The sequence below is a fragment of the Erythrolamprus reginae genome, chromosome 2 (genome assembly GCF_031021105.1).
Source record: "Erythrolamprus reginae isolate rEryReg1 chromosome 2, rEryReg1.hap1, whole genome shotgun sequence".
Taxonomy (NCBI): Eukaryota; Metazoa; Chordata; class Lepidosauria; order Squamata; family Dipsadidae; genus Erythrolamprus; species Erythrolamprus reginae.
The window spans coordinates 1,285,157-1,304,354 of NC_091951.1; the positions used below are offsets into that span (position 1 = coordinate 1,285,157).

General features: G+C 39.5%; 2 protein-coding genes across 2 annotated transcripts in view; both read left to right on the forward strand.

The window, feature by feature from the left end:
• Positions 1–19,198, forward strand: part of LOC139162876 (zinc finger protein 721-like) — a 360,849-nt gene that overhangs the window by 190,363 nt on the left and 151,288 nt on the right. The gene's annotated exons all lie outside the window — the stretch shown is intronic.
• LOC139163168 (zinc finger protein 202-like) lies at positions 4,300–5,648 on the forward strand. Its single transcript, XM_070744133.1, has 4 exons — positions 4,300–4,714; positions 4,935–5,049; positions 5,227–5,294; positions 5,469–5,648. The coding sequence occupies exons 1-4, from the start codon at positions 4,301–4,303 to the stop codon at positions 5,646–5,648; spliced, it is 777 nt and encodes a 258-aa protein (XP_070600234.1). The 5' UTR covers position 4,300.

Genomic DNA, 19,198 nt, shown 5'->3' on the forward strand with positions numbered 1-19,198 from the left:
GATGCAGCTGGGTTTATTATGAAAAACAAAACAAAACCCAAACTATAAATGTTCCTTCTCTAGGGGGCAACCAGTCTAGATCCCAGATTTAATTTACAAAGAACAAATGGAATGTTTTTCAGCATTGTATAGAATTAACACTGAAGAATTAAGACTGAAGTGGACTTCGTTGTTGCTGTTAATTCTGTGGACATTAATTTTTATGGACATTATTGACCTTGCCTCGAGTTCTACTTTTAGTGATAGGCTCCTCAAACATGGGACTGTTATTGACTGATATCACCATTCTAACCATCATAGGAAATAGTCAAGAGCTGGCTGATTTATTCCATCTTATTTATCTTACATTAATGCATTGTTTAGTTTAGTTTATTTACATTTGTATGCCTCCCCTCTCCGAAGACTCGGGGCAGTTAACAACAATGAAGAAAACAATATAACAAATCTAATATTAAAAAGTAATCTAAAAAACCCCAATTTAAGAGACCAATCATACCAAGAAGCATACCATGTATAAATTCTATAAGCCTACGGGGAAGGGAAAAAAGGGAACTAAGACTTGCTACCTCACAGGAATTCCTTGTCCTGGCCCGTCAGTGTCGAGTTGTATAGCTGGTGACAGGGATTGTCAGGACCCTGATCTCAGGCTGCTGCTGCTGCTTCTGAACACCAGGTCCGTAATCAACAAGGGCCCTCTTATATGGGACATTCACATGGAGGATGTGGCTGACCTGCTATGCATAACTGAGATCTGGCTGGGGCCCAAGGGGCTGTGTTCCCCTTTCTGAGATGTGCCCACATGGGCTTTAGGTGCTGCACCAGCTGCAACACCAGGGAAGAGGTGGAGAAGTGACAAGCAGTGGACGAACATCAGTCCTAGCAGGATCCCTGCACCCAAGATTGCTGGGTGTGAGTCTCTTGAAGTTGGATCTAGGAGTTCAAGTGGGCTTGCTGTTAACATCCCTGCTTCCCAGCTAGGCCACGTGGAAAAAATGTGTTGCATTGCCTGCATGAGATTTGGCCTTCTGCGCATGTCAAAAGGTCATGCGAGGACAAATATCGCCACTCAAAGAATCCCCACTTGCGTTACATAATGTATAAAATGGTAAATTCTACTACTCACAGTCACTCATGCTCTTATCACCTCGAGGCTCGACTACTGTAACGCTCTCTACATGCGGCGACCTTTGAAACGTGTTCGGAAACTTCAGATCGTGCAGAATGCAGCTGCGAGAGCCATCGTGGGGCTTCCAAGATTTGCCCACGTTTCTTCAACACTCCATGGCCTGCACTGGCTGCCGATCAGTTTCCGGTCACAATTCAAAGTGTTGGTCATGACCTATAAAGCGCTTCATGGCACCAGACCAGATTACCTCAGGGACCGCCTTCTGCCGCACGAATCCCAGCGACCAGTTAGGTCCCACAGAGTGGGTCTTCTCCGGGTCCCGTCAACCAAACAATGTTGCTTGGCGGGACCCAGAGGAAGAGCCTTCTCTGTGGCGGCCCCGACCTCTGGAACCAACTCTCCCCCTGAGATTAGGATTGCCCCCACCCTCCCTGCCTTTCGTAAACTGCTTAAAACCCACCTCTGCCGCCAGGCATGGGGGAACTGAGATACTCTTTCCCCCTAGGCCTTACAATTTTATGCATGGTATGTTTGTACGTATGATTGGTTTTTTATATAATGGGTTTTTAACTGTTTTTTAATATTGGATTTTGTTATTTACTGTTTACTGCTGTTGTTAGCCGCCCCGAGTCTGCGGAGAGGGGCGGCATACAAATCCAAATAATAAATAAATAATAATAAATAAAGAAATTCGCTCCCATGGTGAGAGAGAGATCATGCACACAAAGTAGTGGGTTCTACTTACCTGGGCTACTGGGTCGGGTTGGGAGCGCACGGACACTTCGTGCATGTGTGGCCCTTTTGCTCGTGTGCAGATAGTACTGAGCACACACGGGTTGCCTGCGACGACATTGCGACAGGTGGCCGAAGCCCTACGCTACATTCATTAGCAGTTTGCACAAACCGGGCCGAACTGGGAGCAACCCACCACTGATGCCTTCACTATTCTCCAGTTGGGTTGGAGTTCATAAAGGCAGGAGCTTTTTCTGGCCTCTAGCCAGTCGGTCAGTCAGGGACACAGATGGGGTCATGGTTATTATAAAACCCAATAATTATAAACTTGCAAAGGTAATAACCCTATTTGGAAGTCCAATTGGACCCACTAAATGGACTAATGAAAAGAAGTTGGTAATTGAAGTAAAACATATATTGCCAGCTTTTTAATATTAGATTTGTGCCAGTATAATATTGTTTTTATCGTTGTGAGCCGCCCCGAGTCTTCGGAGAGGGGCGGCATACAAATCGAATAAATTATTATTATTATTAATTATTATTGTACAGAGCTCTGCGGATTTTTCTAACATCAGGGACTACATTCCCCATCATGCAATCTCTTAAAGAGACAGCTCTTAATCCCAGCTAAAATATCCCTCTGGTCAGCAGAACTTCTTTGCTTTTGCAAATTATGATGTCAGCATCTGTTTCTAGAAGGACAATTCCATCTAACGGAGAAAAGCAAAGTCATCTTGTTTCTTTGGAACGTTTCAAATGTTAAAATATCCAATTTAATAGCTGGAGAAGGCTGAGTGAGGACGGGCTCCTGCCTGATGAGATCTGCTCTCTGATTGGTTGCTGAGGGTGGAAAAGGATGTTTCCCCTTTTCCCCGCCTTTTTCTCCTGGGTGCTTTTTGCGATTTACCTCAGGATCATCTTGGCTGTCTTCTGTGAATGTTTTTTAAAAAAAAAACCCAAATATGACGGGCTACAAGAATGGTGGAAGGTCTTAAGCATAAAACGTATCAGGAAAGACTCAATGAACTCAATCTGTCTAGTGTGGTGGACAGAAGGAAAAGGGGGGACATGATCGAAACATTTAAATACGTTAAAGGGTTAAATAAGATTCAGGATTGAAGTGTACATAATAGGAAAGTGAACACAAGAACAAGGGGACACAATCTGAAGTTAGTTGGGGGAAAGATCAAAAGCAACATGAGAAAATATTATTTGACTGAAAGAGTAGTAGATCCTTGTAACAAACGTCCAGCAGACGCGGTTGGTCAATCCACAGTAGCTGAATTTAAACATGCCTGGGATAAACATATATCCATCCTAAGATAAAATACAGGAAATAGTATAAGGGCAGACTAGATGGACCATGAGGTCTTTTTCTGCCATCAGTCTTCTATGTTTCTATGACGTGTTTGAGATTTACGGAGTTTAAAGGTTTATTTCAAATCAAGGCAGAGATTTTCCTCCCCATTCCCCCAAAAGCACTGAAGGCCCTTTCCCGCCCTTCTCTTCCCCCTCTTCGCCCCCACCAGCAGAACCACGGATGGTGCTTCAAAGAGAGAGGACGTGGATTCCCCCAGCCCCAGAGGAGGAATCTGTGGGACCTCAATGGGGAAGCCGAGCGGAGGGAAGAGGGGGAGGGGGCCCCGAGGGGAGGAAGAGCCTTTCAGCCCCGCCCCCTCCCTTCCCTCACCCCTGCGTTCCTCTTTTCCCGCCTTTTCTCCCAGCTTGGGACTTTGCCCCAAAGCCACCAGAGGGCGCCCTCTGCCAAGGGAAGGGAACTCCAGGCGCTTCCCCATTGCAGGGCGGGGCTTTGCAGAGGAGGCAGAAACGGAAGTGACATCACTGAACGTTGTCGCTTTGGACGCTACACTCGCTCTCCTTAACGGCTGGTGCTCGTAGGAGACGGAGAGTCCGGTGGGAGGACATCCAGGCCTGCGCCAGGTGAGGGGGGCGGGGCTCCCTGCAAAAGAAGGTGGGAAAGGGGGGGGCTGGACTTTGCGGAGACCCAGCAAGAGAGGAGAAGGCGGGCGAGGAGGAGACAGAGGAGGCGGGATTCGCCCCAGGCTCCCCCAGGGCCCGATCCTGTCTCCGGAGGGGGAGAGAAGCGGGGCGGCCTCTGCAGCTGCCTCCTTCCCGGCCCTGCTCGGGGGACCTGGGCCCTGCGCTGGGATGAGCCTCTTGGGGCTCCGGGCAGGTTGGGTGAAGGTCCCTCAGGGGCTGAATTCCACCTTCTCATTCTGGGCCTTTGTTTTTCCTTCCACCTCAGAGACAGAAACCGGAAGCCATTTGTGGTCTTTGCAAGGCCCCATTTTCTCCTGGGGGAAGAAAAAAAGAGCGGGATCACCTGGAGGGATTCGTCCTATGTTCCCAGAAATGGTCCCGTGAAGGAAAAGGCGTCTGGAGACCCACAAGAGTCCTTGGACCCCTTTGGACAGAGAAAGGATGGAGACCCCACCTGTTGCAAAGGGGGGAAGCGGAAAAGGCCCTGCAGCCGCTCAGCCTGGGAAGGGGGGGAAGCTCTGGACAAGACCTGGGCAGAAGATCCTGGAGGAAGAACCCATCCTCCCTTCGGAAGTTCAGCCCTGGAACTCCATCCAATACCAGGAGGCTGAGGGTCCCCGAGGACTTTGCAGCCGACTCCACGACTTGTGCAGGAGATGGCTGAGGCCAGAGAAGCACACGAAAGCCCAGATGCTGGACCTGGTGGTTCTGGAGCATCTCCTGTCCCTTCTGCCCCCAGAGATGGAGGGCTGGGTGCGGGAGTGTGGAGCAGAGACCAGCTCCCAGGTGGTGGCCCTGGCGGAAGCCCTCCTCCTGAGCCAGGCGGAGGAGCAGAAGGGGCAGGTCCAGTTGCAGGTGAGACACTTTTGGGAGCTCAGAAGGGAATAGAGAACATATGTAAATATTTCAGCCCCCCTTCCCAAACCTCTCTGGCATTCATCACTTATGGCAATTCTCCAATTCTTGTAGGACATTGTTTCTCAACCTCACGGATGGAAATTGGGGACTTTGAGGTTGTGTTGTGTCCTGTGACATATATTAATTCTGTTTCTTTTTTCCTTCCTCCTATTTGAAGTACTGCACTGTGGAGATCAGAGATCTTGAGGGAAATAACAATCCATCAAATCCCCCTCAGAGGTCAATTCCCTGGAGGATCCCTTGGGAAGATCAAAGTCAGGACACCACAGAAGGTAATGAAGATTGTCCATCTATCTGTCTTACCTTTGTTCTCTCTTCCCTTTTATAGTATATCTCCTATTTTGTTAATTATTATTATTATTATTATTATTTTATTATTTATTAGATTTGTATGCTGCCCCTCTCCGTAGACTCTGTAGAATTATGCATTTTGAAATTATTCCTTACAGAGAAACAAAGAATGAAGCTTTCTGGTTTTTATGACGGAGATCAAACAACGGTTGAACCTCCAAATCAAGTAAGAAAGGGAAAAGTTTTGTCTTGTCTACAAATTGGAGTTCCCCTTCCATCCTCTTGTCTAAATGAATGATGACGATGAACAGATTTTTATTCATTCATTCATTCATTAAACTTCTATGCTGCCCAGTCCTGAAGGATTTTTGCAAATTCTCTTGTTTTTCCCTGTGTTCAGGAGAGTCCTGTGTCTTTCGAGGAGGTGGCTGTGTCTTTCTCTGAGGAGGAATGGTCTCAGCTGGATCCTGACCAGAAAGCGCTGCATTGGGAAGTCATGCTGGAAAACCGTAGGAACGTGGTCTCTCTGGGTAAGAGTTTTCTAATTGCCAATCAGAGAGTTCAAGAAGACAGATTATAGTTAATTTTTTAAATTATAAAACCACTGTTATGAGGTATCGTCAGGAAAGGATCTGGCCTTCTCATGTTCCAAAGAAAGAAAGAGTCAATGTCTCTTTGCTTAGATGGTTTCTGTGCCATTCCTTATCTGTATTTTCTATTTCTATTTGGACTTAGCTGTGGGGGCTGAAAAGAACGAGGTGGGCCTTTATGTGTCCTCTGGAGATCATGTGAGAGGAGTGTGTGGTCATTTGTCCTCTCAAACATCCAAAATTGTGAGAGAAAAGAACTTTCACAACCAAACAATCAGGATTCCAAATAGTATCCAAAACTAATTCAGAATCTAAGGCAAAGTATTCCTTGAGATCTAGTCCCAAAATAAGAGTGTTGCAAAATCACGGCCCTCACCTATGACATAAAGAGCTGATAGATAAATTAGTGAAGATTGGACTTAATCCCTGGACAGTTCAGTGGATTTGCAGTTGGTTGAAGCGTAGACATCAGAGGGTTGTTGTGAATGGCGAGTATTCTGAGCAGAGACAGGTTACAAGTGGTGTGCCACAAGGGTCTGTTCTGGGTCCTATTCTTTTTAATATCTTTGAGTGACATAGGGGAAGGTTTGGTAGGGAAGGTTTGCCTATTTGCCCATGACTCTAAAGTGTGCAATAGGGTTGATATTCCTGGAGGGGTCTGTAATATGGTAAATGATTTAGCTTTACTAGATAAGTGGTCAAAGCAATGGAAACTGCAGTTTAATATTTCCAAATGTAAAATAATGCACTTGGGGAAAAGGAATCCTCAATCTGAGTATTGTATTGGCAGTTCTGTGTTAGCAAAAACTTCAGAAGAGAAGGATTTAGAGGTAGTGATTTCTGACAGACTCAAAATGGCTGAACAGTGCAGTCAGGCCAGTAGGGAAAGCAAGTAGAATGCTTGGCTGAATAGCTAGAGGTATAACAAGCAGGAAGAAGGAGATTGTGATCCCACTGCATAGAGTGCTGGTGGTGAGATCACATTTGGAATACTTTGTTCAGTTCTGGAGACCTCACCTACAAAAAGATATTGATAAAATTGAACGGATCCAAAGACGGGCTACAAAAGTGGTGGAAGGTCTTAAGTATAAAACGTATCAGGAAAGACTTAAGGAAATCAATCTGTATAGTCTGGAGGACAGAAGGAAAAGGGGGGACATGATCGAAACATTTAAATATGTTAAAGGGTTAAATAAGGTCCTGGAGGGAAGTGTTTTTTTTTTTTTTTTTTTTTTGCAAATCTTTTTATTGTTTTATAGATACATATATCACAATTTGTTTATACAGTTTACAGGTCTTATCCAACTTTTTTACCGGTTACAGTTGTTATATGGATAATAATAACTTAATACTATGCAATGCAAAACAGGGTAAAAACATTCAAATGGTATTTTCATTTTTTTTTTTTAAGGTTTGTACTGCTATTTTGTATAAGGTTATACAAATCTTTTCCTTTGAATCCACTCGTGCCAATTGTTCCACATGCTTTCAGATTCGTTGATTCTGTTTCCCTTAAGTAGGTTTGTCAATTTATCCATTTCTGCACATGTATATATTTTTTCTATTATTAAATTTATATTGGGGGTCTGTTTGTTCTTCCATGTTTGCGCAATTGCAATTCTTGTAGCTGTATTTATGTGAGTCACTAAAAAAAGGGTTTGTTTCGAGTAAGATTTTTTCCAAATTCCGAGTAGCATCCCCTCCGGTGAGTACTCTATTTCCTCCTTCGTGATTTCCTTTAACCATTTGTAAATTGTTTCCCAAATTTTTTGGATTTTAGGGCAGGACCACCACATATGGAAGAAAGTTCCTTTTTCTTTATTGCATTTCCAACATACATTTTGTAGTGCTGGGTAAATTTTGGCAAGTCTTGCCGGTGGTAGATACCACCTGTAAAATAGTTTGTAATAGTTTTCTTTATAGGCTGATGATAGGGTGATTTTTGTTATTGTATTCCATGTTTTCTCCCATTCTGCTATATGGATTTTTCTTTGTAGGTTTTTCTCCCAGGCTACCATTGGATTTTTAATCATCTCTTTTTCTTTCTCGTGTTCTAATAAAATCTGGTATAGTTTAGTTATCTGTTTTTCAGCGTTTCCTGTTAAGATCTTGTCTAGAGTTTGGGTGGAATTTGCTATACCTGGTATTTGTTTATCCTTATTATATCTTGATTTTATTTGCATATATGTCCACTCGTCCATCCTATGATTTTGTATTTCCAATTCTTGTTTAGTTTTAATTTCTCCATTTGGATGTAAAATATCTTTATATTTTATGGTCTTGGTAGGGTCTATTAAATTCGGATATACTATGGCTTCCATGGTAGATAGCCATCTAGGAATTTTGTTGTAAAATTTTCTTTTAGTCTCATACCAGGTTTTAAGGAGAGATTTTCTTATCATGTGTTTGTTAAAGACAGTTTGTTTTTGTTTATCGTCTTTCCATAAATAGGCATGCCACCCCAACTGTAGATCATGGCCCTCAAGTACCAGTATTCTTTTATTAGTAAGATTAATCCACTCCTTTAGCCATGTTAGGCACGCTGCAGTGTAATACTGTTTCAGATCGGGGAGTCCTAATCCTCCTCTGTTTTTGGTGTCTTGGAGGTATCTGAATTGAATTCTGGGTTTTTTGTTTTGCCAAATAAATTTTGAAAAAGTTTTATTAATCTCTTTAAAAAAATTTTGTTCGATATTAATAGGGGCAGTTTGGAAAAGGTAGAGGAATTTGGGTAAGATGTCCATTTTAATCACCGCGATTCTACCTAACATGGATAGTTGCAAATCTTTCCATTTTTCTAAGTTTTTATTAGTTTCTTGTATGAGTTTGTTATAGTTATCTTTTTTAAGAGATGAAGTTTTATTTGATAGTATTAGTCCTAAGTATTTAATTTTTTTTGTGGTTTGTAGATTTGTAATTTCTTCCAATTTTTTAATTTGTTTTATAGTCATATTCTTAGTCATAAGCATCGTTTTTTGCTTATTGATTTTTAGTCCTGAGAGTTCTCCACAAATTTCTATTTCTCTGATTAATTCTGGGCCAGATCTTATAGGATCTTCTAGGAAAAGTACAATATCGTCTGCGTATGCCTGTAATTTGTATTCTTCATCTTTTATCCTAATTCCTTTTATTTCATTATTTAGTCGAATTTTGTTTAGTAGTATTTCCTGGGTTAATATGTATAACAAAGGGGACATTGGGCATCCCTGTCTTACCCCTTTTTCTATTGAAATTAGTTCCGTCATGTCATTGTTGATTATTGCTCTGGCTGATTGTGTTGTATAAGTATTTTTAATGATATTTTCGAATTTGGTTCCCAGTTTCAATTCTTTAATTACAGCTATTAAGTATTGCCAGTTGACGCTATCGAAAGCTTTTTGTGCGTCCAGGAATGCCAGGGCTACTTGTTCTCCTGGATGGACTTCACAGTATTCTATGATATCTAGGACTGTCCTCGTACAATTTGAAATTTGTCTGTTAGGTAGGAATCCGTTTTGGTCCGGGCTGATTATTTTATTTAATATATTTTTTAATCTTTCTGAGAGAATTGCCATAAAAATCTTGTAATCCGCGTTTAGTAAGGATATTGGTCTGTAATTTCTTATTTTTTGTTTGTCCAGGCCTTCTTTAGGTATCATTGTGATATATGATTCCCTCCAAGTATTCGGGATTTTAGCTTGTTCCAGGATTTCGTTGTAAATATCTAGTAGTATAGGTTCAAATAATTCTTTATTATATTTATAAAATTCTCCTGGAAGTCCGTCTGGTCCTGGCGTTTTATTATTTTTTTGTTTTTTTAAGGCCAATTGAATTTCCTGTAGAGTTATTTTCATGTTTAAAAGTTGTTTATCTGGCTCTTCTATCTTTAGTATATTATTCTCATTGATATATTTGGCAATTTTAGTGCTTTCTACTGATTCCTCTTTATATAAATTTTGGTAGTAATCTTTCACTATTTCTTTTTTCTGCTGTTCATCGTATTGTAATATTCCGTTTTTATCTTCTAAGTGATAGATTAGTTTATCGCTTCTCGCTTTTTTAATTTTTTGCGAGAGCCATCTACCCGGTTTGTTGGCCGATTCAAAGTGTTTTTGTTTTAAATATTTTATATCTTTGGCAAGTTCTTGTTGTTCTAAAGTATTTATTTTATATTTGGCTTCTCTTAGTAGGTTTATTGTTTGATTATTTGTGGGGTCTTGTTGGAGGATTTTTTCCAAATTTACTATTCTATTTGTGTGGTAGTTGTGTTCTGCTCTTTCTTCCTTTGATTTTTTGGCTGCATATGATATTGTTATTCCTCTCGTGTATGCCTTTAGTGTGTCCCACAGTATTTGTGTTGTAGTGGGTTGTTTCCTATTTTCTTCTAAAAATAATTTTATTTCTCTGTTAATCATCTTTATATATTTCTCATCGTGTAGTAAATTTGTGTTCAATGACCATCTCTTATAACCTTTTTTTGTTCCTTGCCAAGTTATAGTAATCGGATTATGATCTGCCCAGGTGTTAGGTTCTATTTCCAGGGATTTTATTGATTTATGTAATCTTTTGCTTAGCCAAACCATATCTATTCTTGATAATGAGTGGTGTGGTCCAGAGTGGAAAGTAAATTGTTTGTCTTTTGGATGTCTCACTCTCCACATATCTGTTAAATCTAATTCTTCAGTCATTTTATTAAACGTGTTTGGTAATGTGGGTCTTTTCAGTTTACTTTTCCCCCCTGATTTGTGGTCCATTTTTGGGTCTACAATTCCGTTGTAATCTCCTACCATACAAATGTTTATATAATTAGTTTCAAGCAAAATTTGATGTATATTTTTATAAAATTGTTTTAACTCTTGATTCGGGGCATATATGTTCACCAGTAGTATTTTTTCCCCTAATATTTCAATTTCTGTCATTGTATATCTTCCTTTGGGATCCGTTTTAATTTCTTTTGGTTTTAGTTCTTTCTTCACATATGTGGCCACTCCCCTTTTTTTTTCATTTTCGTCTAATGAAGCATGTAATTCCCCTAATTTTGTATATTCTAAGAATTTCTTATGTGCTAATTTAATATGTACCTCTTGCAAACATATTATTTGTAGTTTCTGGTTTAGGAGTTTGGAAAAAACCTTTTTTCTCTTACAATTGTTATTAAGACCATTTATATTTATTGAAATCAATTTAATATCTGAAAGCATTTAGTTAAGTATTCCTCCTAGGGAGGAAAAAAGTTGAAGCAAGAAAGCTAGTTTTGTTTATCTGCTGCCGCTGCCGTTTGTGATCTAGTCTTAGCCCCTTCTTCCTTCTCCTTTCTTCTCTCTGTTTCCTCTGGTCCTTGCTTTCTGTCTACTTGTCCCTCTGTGTCTATATCCTCTTCCTTGCTTGATTCTAGTCTATCTCCACTTTCTAATTCGGAGTCTAGGGCAGTTATTCGTTCGTATATCTCTTGTGCTTTTTCCGCATTGTCGACTTTCACTCTCCTTCCTTCTATTTTTACCATCATCCCCTCTGGTGTTATCCATCTAAATGTTATTTCCTTTTTGTTCAGGAGGGAGGCTAAGTTTCTATATTCCCTTCTTCGTTCTCTAATCTTCCTAGGGATTTGTTTCAAAATATTTAGTTCTCTCCCTTTATATGTCATTTTCCCTTCTCTAGAGGCTGCATATACCCTGTCTCTTGTGATCTTTCTAGCAAATCTTAAATGTATTTCCCTGGGTAATCGATGTCTTCTCGCAAAATTAGTATTGATTCTGTAAATTTCGTCTAATTCATTTATGACTTCCTCTCTGTTAGTCTGTAAAATCCCTGAGATTATTGTTGTCATAATCTCCCCAAGGTTTTCATTTTCTGCCTCTACCACATTTTGAAATCTTAGAAAGTAAGATGATCTCTCTAATTCCAATTGGATCAAGGAGTTTTCGAGCTCTCTGTGGGATTCTATGAGTTTTTGATCAACCTGTTCCAGTTTTTTTTCATTTTGTTCTGTCCTTTTTTCTACTATTATTATTTTTTCCTCATTTTTTTGTGTTTCTGCTTGTGCGGATTCCAATCGATTTTCTAGTCTCAGTATATCCATTTTTAATTCTACATGATTATTTGTAATCAGTTCCTGCAATTTCAACATGGTCTCCTGCATTACTGTTAAAGTTTTATTCATATTTTGCATCAATAATGTACTCTCTTTTTCCTTCTCTACATTTAACATCTCATCTATTTGCCTTTGAGAGGCAGGGGAAGCTGTATTTGTTGTGGTGGTGTTTTTTTTGCCACCTTTAGGTTGATAACTAGCCATCTCTTTTATGATCTGATTTTGCTTTTCCAATATAGTGAATATTCTATTCCAGATCACCATAGGAGATGAGAGAAAAGTGTTTAAGCAGATTAATAACTCTTGCTGTATTTCATTCACTAATTGAATTTTAACAATCAACTTTCTAGTTTGTAATTAATTAAATGGTTCTAAATTCCTTTGCAAATAGCAATGTAAATAACAATGTAAATATAAACTTATAAACTTATAAACTTACAAACTTATTTTCTATACAGTTCAGTTCTAATTCTTATCAATATTCTATAGTTTTCTATCTTATTGCAATCCAAAGTAATAAAGAAATAAAGAAGAACAATTAAGATACTCTTAAAAATATTAGGCAAATAATATGCTTTCAATTTCCAATTCCTATCTATCTATTTATTATGTTAAGAGGAGGATTATAATGAGGAAGAAATATTAACACAATACTATAAATAGTTCTAATGCTTATTCTTATCTATATTATATATATATAAATACCCTTATGTATAGTAGTTATGAGTAATTATAAGAGTAGAAATCATAAGAAAATTATAAGCAAATGTGTGAAGTATAAGAGGTATTGTGTCTTCTCTCCCCTCTTTGATTGTTGATTGTAGTTCGTGCTGTTAAAGAGTCCTTATTCCAAGGACTTTCGAAAGCTTTAGGTGTTCTGAAGTGCGGCTCTGAGATGCAGTTCTTTTCTTTTTTTTTGAAAGAGTTAACGAGTTAATTATAGGGTTGATTGTATTTCAGGGGCAGGGAAAGTACAAGGTCTTGCTGGTTTGTGCTGACTTGTCTGTTTCGGCTCTCCTCCGACTCCTCGGTTCCTATGCTGTTTTGCACCCCGTCTCTGGGGCTGTCCTCAGCGCCGGCTTCCTATTCTTAAAGTTGTGGATTGTGGAACAAATCTCCCTTCTGTTCTCGGCGTTCTCCTCGTCCTCTTGTCAAATCACTCGGCTCCCTTGGCTTTCAGGTTTTTTATATTCAAAGAACCACTTTTGTTACTTTCTCCTTCTTCCAAACACCCCAATTGCAAACACCGCAGTTCTCAATAAATAGGAAAAAGAGAGAGGGGGATAGATGAATATTTCCTCTGCTCTCTCGATCTGTTATATTGGATCTTTGAGTTCAATTCCGGATTCCACGCACACCAGCAAAGGAAAAATCAATATCTATGTGCTTCAGTATTATATTATCAATGGTTCCAAAAATCCAAATTAAACACTGTCCTGGGAAAAAGTTTTTAAAGTCCCTTCGGAGATCGGTATTTTCAAATTAACCAGCACCCGATCAAAAAGGGTTGCTGGATTTTTCCACCTCACCGTCGCCGCTTTTGTAGATTCCTACGGTAATTTTTTTTTTAGATCTCCTTACAGGCAGTCTATTTCAGCAATATAATAGAATTTCTATCTTTAACTTCTAATAAAAAGTTCTAGAATAAGTTCTTCAATATGCAGTACATAGTATGATCTTAAAAAAAGAATTGTGGAAAGATCTGTATTTCTCACTTGCTTCCCTCTGCGGTGGCTCCTTGGAGTTTCGGACCCGCCATACTTTGACAGCAAAGACGGGTGCCTCCAGCCTCTGATAGAAAGGGTGTCCTTCGCACCGATTGCAAAACGCCTTTTAACAATCGATACCCAGATAGTCCCTCATCTTCCACGTCGCCCTCCAAGCGAACTGTGCCCCGAAAGGTCTCGGAGATCGGAGGAAAAAAGCAAGCCCAGGGAGGAGATCCTCCTTGCAGCTGCTTCACTCCACGTTGCCAACCCGGCAACGTGTTTTTAATAGGAAAGTGAACACAAGAACAAGGGGACACAATCTGAAGTTAGTTGGGGGAAAGATTAGAAGTAATTTGAGAAAATATTTTACTGAAAGAGTAGTAGATCCTTGGAACAAATTTCCAGCAGATGTGGTTGGTAAATCCACAGTAACTGAATTTAAACATGCCTGGGATAAACATATATCCATCCTAAGAAATAGTATAAGGGCAGACCAGATGGACCAGGAGGTCTTTTTCTGCCGTCAATCTTCTATGTTTCTATGACAGCAGAGGTGCTGCAATGTTCACCCTACATATTCTTCCATCCCCTTCCGCAGGGGCTTACAATGTTTTTCAGAATATAAGACACACTTTTCTCCACAAAGAAAGTTGGTGGTTCTTACAGAGCGATTACCGGCCTCATTTTGGAAAATGAGTTTAGAATTAGCATTAAAAGACGTATGGCGAGAACAGCATTTAAAAGATAAACAGTATGCTTTTCATTCCAACCCACATAAGACATGGTCTAGAATTGATATGGCTTGGGCCCCTATTCACATAATGGAACAAATAAGTGAAATAGAAATAGAGACAAACACTTGGGCGGACCATAACCCTCTATCCATATATTGGAAAAGTAAAAGGATAATAAAGAACTGGTCAATTAATAGAACAATAATAAAAGACCCTGAATATAAGAAATGAATAGAGAAGGAATTAGAGATTTTTCTAAAAATAAATAAAAACACAGATACCACCCCTCAAAATTTATGGGATACAACCAAAGCATATATACGCGGATTAACAATATCATTCATAGCAAAAAAAAAAATAAAGAAAAGAAAGAATATCAAGGAACATTAGTAGAAGAATTAAGAAAATTAGAAATTTTAATGCAAAAAGAGGACAAGGACGACAAATTAAAAAATCAGAGAGAATTAATAAGACATAAACTGAGATTAATAGAACAAGAATTAATTGTAGAAAAGATAAAGAGAGTAAAACAAGATTATTTTGAACATGCGAATAAACCTGGAAGATGGCTGGCATACAAACTAAGAAAAGAGAGAGAAAATAAAATTATAAAAAATCTGACAGATTCAAAAGGTACAATAAAACATAGAATAGAAGAGAAAAAGGAAATAGTATCGGAATTCTATAAACAATTATATAAGAAAGAAGAGATAAGTGAGGATTTAATTTTTAAATATCTGGAAAAAATAGAACTTCCAGTTTTAACGGAAGCTCAACAGCAAAGATTAAATAGACCTGTTACAGATATAGAATTAAAACAATCTATAAAGAATCAAAAAAATAATAAAGCGACTGGTCCAGACGCAATACCAGCTGAATTTTATAAACTAGAACTAGAAATATTTTTTTCCAACATGCTTGAGATATATAATCAAATATTGACAACAGGTAAATTACCAAAAACCTGGTCAGAAACTTTAATAACCTTAATACATAAGGCAGATACCAAGAAAGAAAAAATTGAAAATTACAGACCTATATCATTGTTGAACGTCGACTACAAAATCTTTATATCAATATTTGCCAATAGAGTTAAAAGTATTATAAATAATATGATACATAGTGATCAAAATGGATTTCTACCAGGAAGACAAATTAAAAATAATTTAAGAATAATAGTTAATACTTTGGAATACTATGAGCAGCACCCTGAAAAGCAAATGGCACTTATATTTCTAGATGCTCAAAAAGCATTTGATAATGTGGATTGGAATTTTATGAAAATACAATTAAATAAGATGGAAGTAGGAACAAAGTTTTTTAATATAATAGATGCTATATATTCTGAACAAACTGCTAAAATTATAATAAATAGTGAACAAACAGAAAAAGTAATTATACAAAGAGGAGTAAGACAAGGTTGTCCAATATCACCATTGTTATTTATTTTAACTTTAGAAGCATTGTTGATAAAAATAAGAGCAGACAAGAAAATAAAAGGATTGAAAATTAGAAATTTATAAAACACAAGCATTCGCTGATGACGTAGTGTTTATTTTGGATGACCCAATAGAATCTATTTTAAATTTAATAAATGTGATTGAAGAATATGGGAAAGTTGCAGGATTGAAAATAAATAAGGAAAAGACACAGATATTAACAAAAAACATGACTGAAATACAGAGAAAATACTTAGGAGACCTATCAAACATGAAGATCACGAAAAAAGTGAAATATTTAGGGATATGGATGACTTCCAAAGCCGTATCTTTAAAAGACGACAATTATTTAAAATTATTAAGTCAGATTAAAAAAGACTTAGAAATATGGAGTAATCTACAATTATCACTTGTAGGAAGAATTTCCACAGTTAAAATGAATATCCTTCCAAAAATATTATTCCTTTTCCAAGTGATTCCAATAAATCCAGGAACGAAATTCTTTGCCGAATTGAATAAGATAATAAGAAAATTTATTTGGCAAGGTAAAAAATCAAGAATAAAACAAAACTCATTAGAAGATCGTAAGGAAAGAGGAGGCCTGGGTCTCCCAAATTGGAAACTATATTACCATGCCACGCTGGGATCGACAAACCCAGGAGCCTGGTCGCCAGTGGCGCCTAGAAAATGTTGTCTGGCGCCTAGAAAATGTTGCCTGGTGCTTGAGGAGTTGAGAAGAAAAAATATTACTCTCAATCCAATCCCACCTCCTGCACGGAGTCATCCAATCGGAGGAAGCAGGGACAGTATCGCTCAGGCCGCCTTCCCCACTTTGCTCCGCCCCCCTTATGCTCCGGGACTGGACAGGGAGAGTTGGGTTACGGGGGAAGGATCGCTGTGGCCGGGGGCCCGTTCTCATCTCCCGCTACCTGTGTAAGTACATACAAAGGCCGTGCTCCCCGGGGAGACACCGTGTGTGAGGGGGTCTATATGTACATACAGTGTGTGCCCCACCATCCCCCCTCCCCGGCCGCGTTCAATGAGGCCGCAGTACTGTTTTGGGGGGATCTACTGCACGGATTTTCCTAGGACTAGCGTGTTAGTGATGCATAGCGCATCACTAACACGCTACTGCACCCACTTTAACATGATTTTTGCAGGTGACAGGTTCCCTTTAAGCACTGTGTGGAACGGTCATGCGCGCCTAGCGCGCATGACCGCAGCTGTTCCCTGCCCCCTGCACTGACGTCATCTTTCCAGAGCAGATAAGCGCCGGAAAGATTGCGACCGCAGCCTCTGCACCCTACTGTGCATGCGCGGCTTCTGTGAGCGCGCATCGCAGGCAGTTCATTCATTCACCTCCCGGAGCTGAACCAGGACGTGCAGGGAATCTTGCAAGACGTCGCTGGACATCGCAGCTCACCGCTGAGTAGGTGAGTATGTTGTTTCATTGATTTAGAAAAGTGTTGTTCCTACAAAAAAGGATTTGAAACTTCTTATGGTTAGAAAATAAAATACATGGATAATAAGGCAGATTGATTTTTAATCTTCTCTAGAAGTGCTGAGAGACCCTATCCTGCTGGACCACCACTGAATGGAGTTTCCTACATTGCTAAATCTTTTTGTAAGTAGGGTATAGCAGTATATACACAGTATATGCTGTAATTATATGGTTACTATATGGCAGTATATTCACAGTGTATCCCATTACCAGTACTATATGGCGGACTGCGGAGTGCTGCTGGAAGAACAAAGTCGGGTGCCGCCAGGAGAACGAAGCCGGAGTACTGCCTCGTCCACTCGGACAAAGAAGGGTAAAGAGTTCATGTGTAAGTTATAATTGGCATAGCAGAGCAAAGTGCACATTTTTTTTTCTTTTCTGGGTTCAGGAAAAAAATGAAGCGCAGAGCAACAGAGAGAATACCAGAAAATGAAAAGCAACTGAAAATGACACAGTTCTTTACAAAGACCTCTCTTGAAAGCGCAGTACAACAGGTAGAAAGTGCCGGGCAACAGGTAACTGAAGAAACAAGAGAAGACCCACCAGCAGAGGAGTCCCCATCAACAAGCCGTTGTCAAACTGCTGGACCCAGGAGATTTAGGCAAGAGTGGTGTAAAGAACTCGCATGGCTTAAATTTGACCATACAACTGGTATAGCTATATGCGAGATTTGTGCTTCCTTCCCTGGCATTGCTGACCAAGCATCTAGGATCGTAAAAGGATTTTCAGGACCCTTTAAACTTGAAACCTTCAAAAAGCACGCAAAGTCTCTCCAGCATCTAAATTGTGTGGAGGCTACACATGCAGCGTTGGCTCCAGAAGCTACTCCATTGGCTGCTTGTATAAGGAAAATGGATGAAGACATGTTTAAACATATGACCATTCTATTTAATGTGGCCTATTATATTGCCAAAAACAACAGACCTTTCACAGATTTTGAAGGGTTGCTAGAGTTGACGGAGAAATTAGGGAGTGCTGTGCGACAGGAATATGCAAACGATAAAAGATGCAAAGAATTAATTTCCCATATTGCAGAAATAATCAGGAAAAACCTAATCAGTGAGCTCAAAGAGGCAAAATATGTCAGCTTGATGCTAGATGGCTCAACTGACAAAGCAGGGGTTGAACAACTGATTCTGTATGTCAGGTACATCAAGGACAACAGGGTCAAAGAAGTATTTCTTTCTGTTTCTCCTCTTGAAATGGCTACTGCAGATGGATATTTAGAAGCGCTCACAGAAGAACTTAGAACACTTGGTCTTGTAGGCTGGCTTTCTTCAAGTCACTTGATTGCCATTGGTACAGATGGTGCTGCCAGCATGATTGGGACCGAAAATGGCTTGGTGCAGAAAATACGCCAAAACATCAGTCATTTAATTGGCATTCACTGTGTTGCACACCGATTGAACTTAAGTGTATTAAGTTCAGTAAAACAAGCTAAATTAATTGATGACCTTGACTCTATTTTAAAGAAACTCTACCAATTTTATCAATACTCACCTAAGAGAATGCGACAGCTGAAGCAAGTAGCAGAAAACCTGCAGCTTACAATTCTGAAATTCCAATACTTGCATAATGTCAGATGGGTAGCAAGCAAAGTCGGTGCTCTGTCTGCACTTGTCAAAGACTGGAAATGCGTGACAATCCACCTAGAAAGTGTGGCTGCGGAAAAAGACAGTGCCTCTGCAGCTGCCCATGGTTTACTGAGAAAGCTCACAGATTTTAAATTTGTTCACATGCTCCATTTTCTACTGGACTATCTGGAAATTCTTAAAAACTTGTCACTTATATTTCAAAGGGAAGAGCTTTTTTTAAGCACAATTGAGTTGCATGTGAAAAGCACAATTTCAACAATCAATTCACTTAGAGATGCACCAAAACAACATGAGGCCAGATTTGTCTCAGGAACATCTCTTCAAGGACTGTTTCAAAATGTACAGCTACATGGACTGAGCAACACTGTAGCTGCATCAATTCAGCAGGAAAAAGCTAATTTAATTAATCATGCAGTTAAATACTTGACAGTGCGATTTCTAAGTGATATAAATATTGAAAGATCCACCGCAGTGTTTGACACCTTTGCCTGG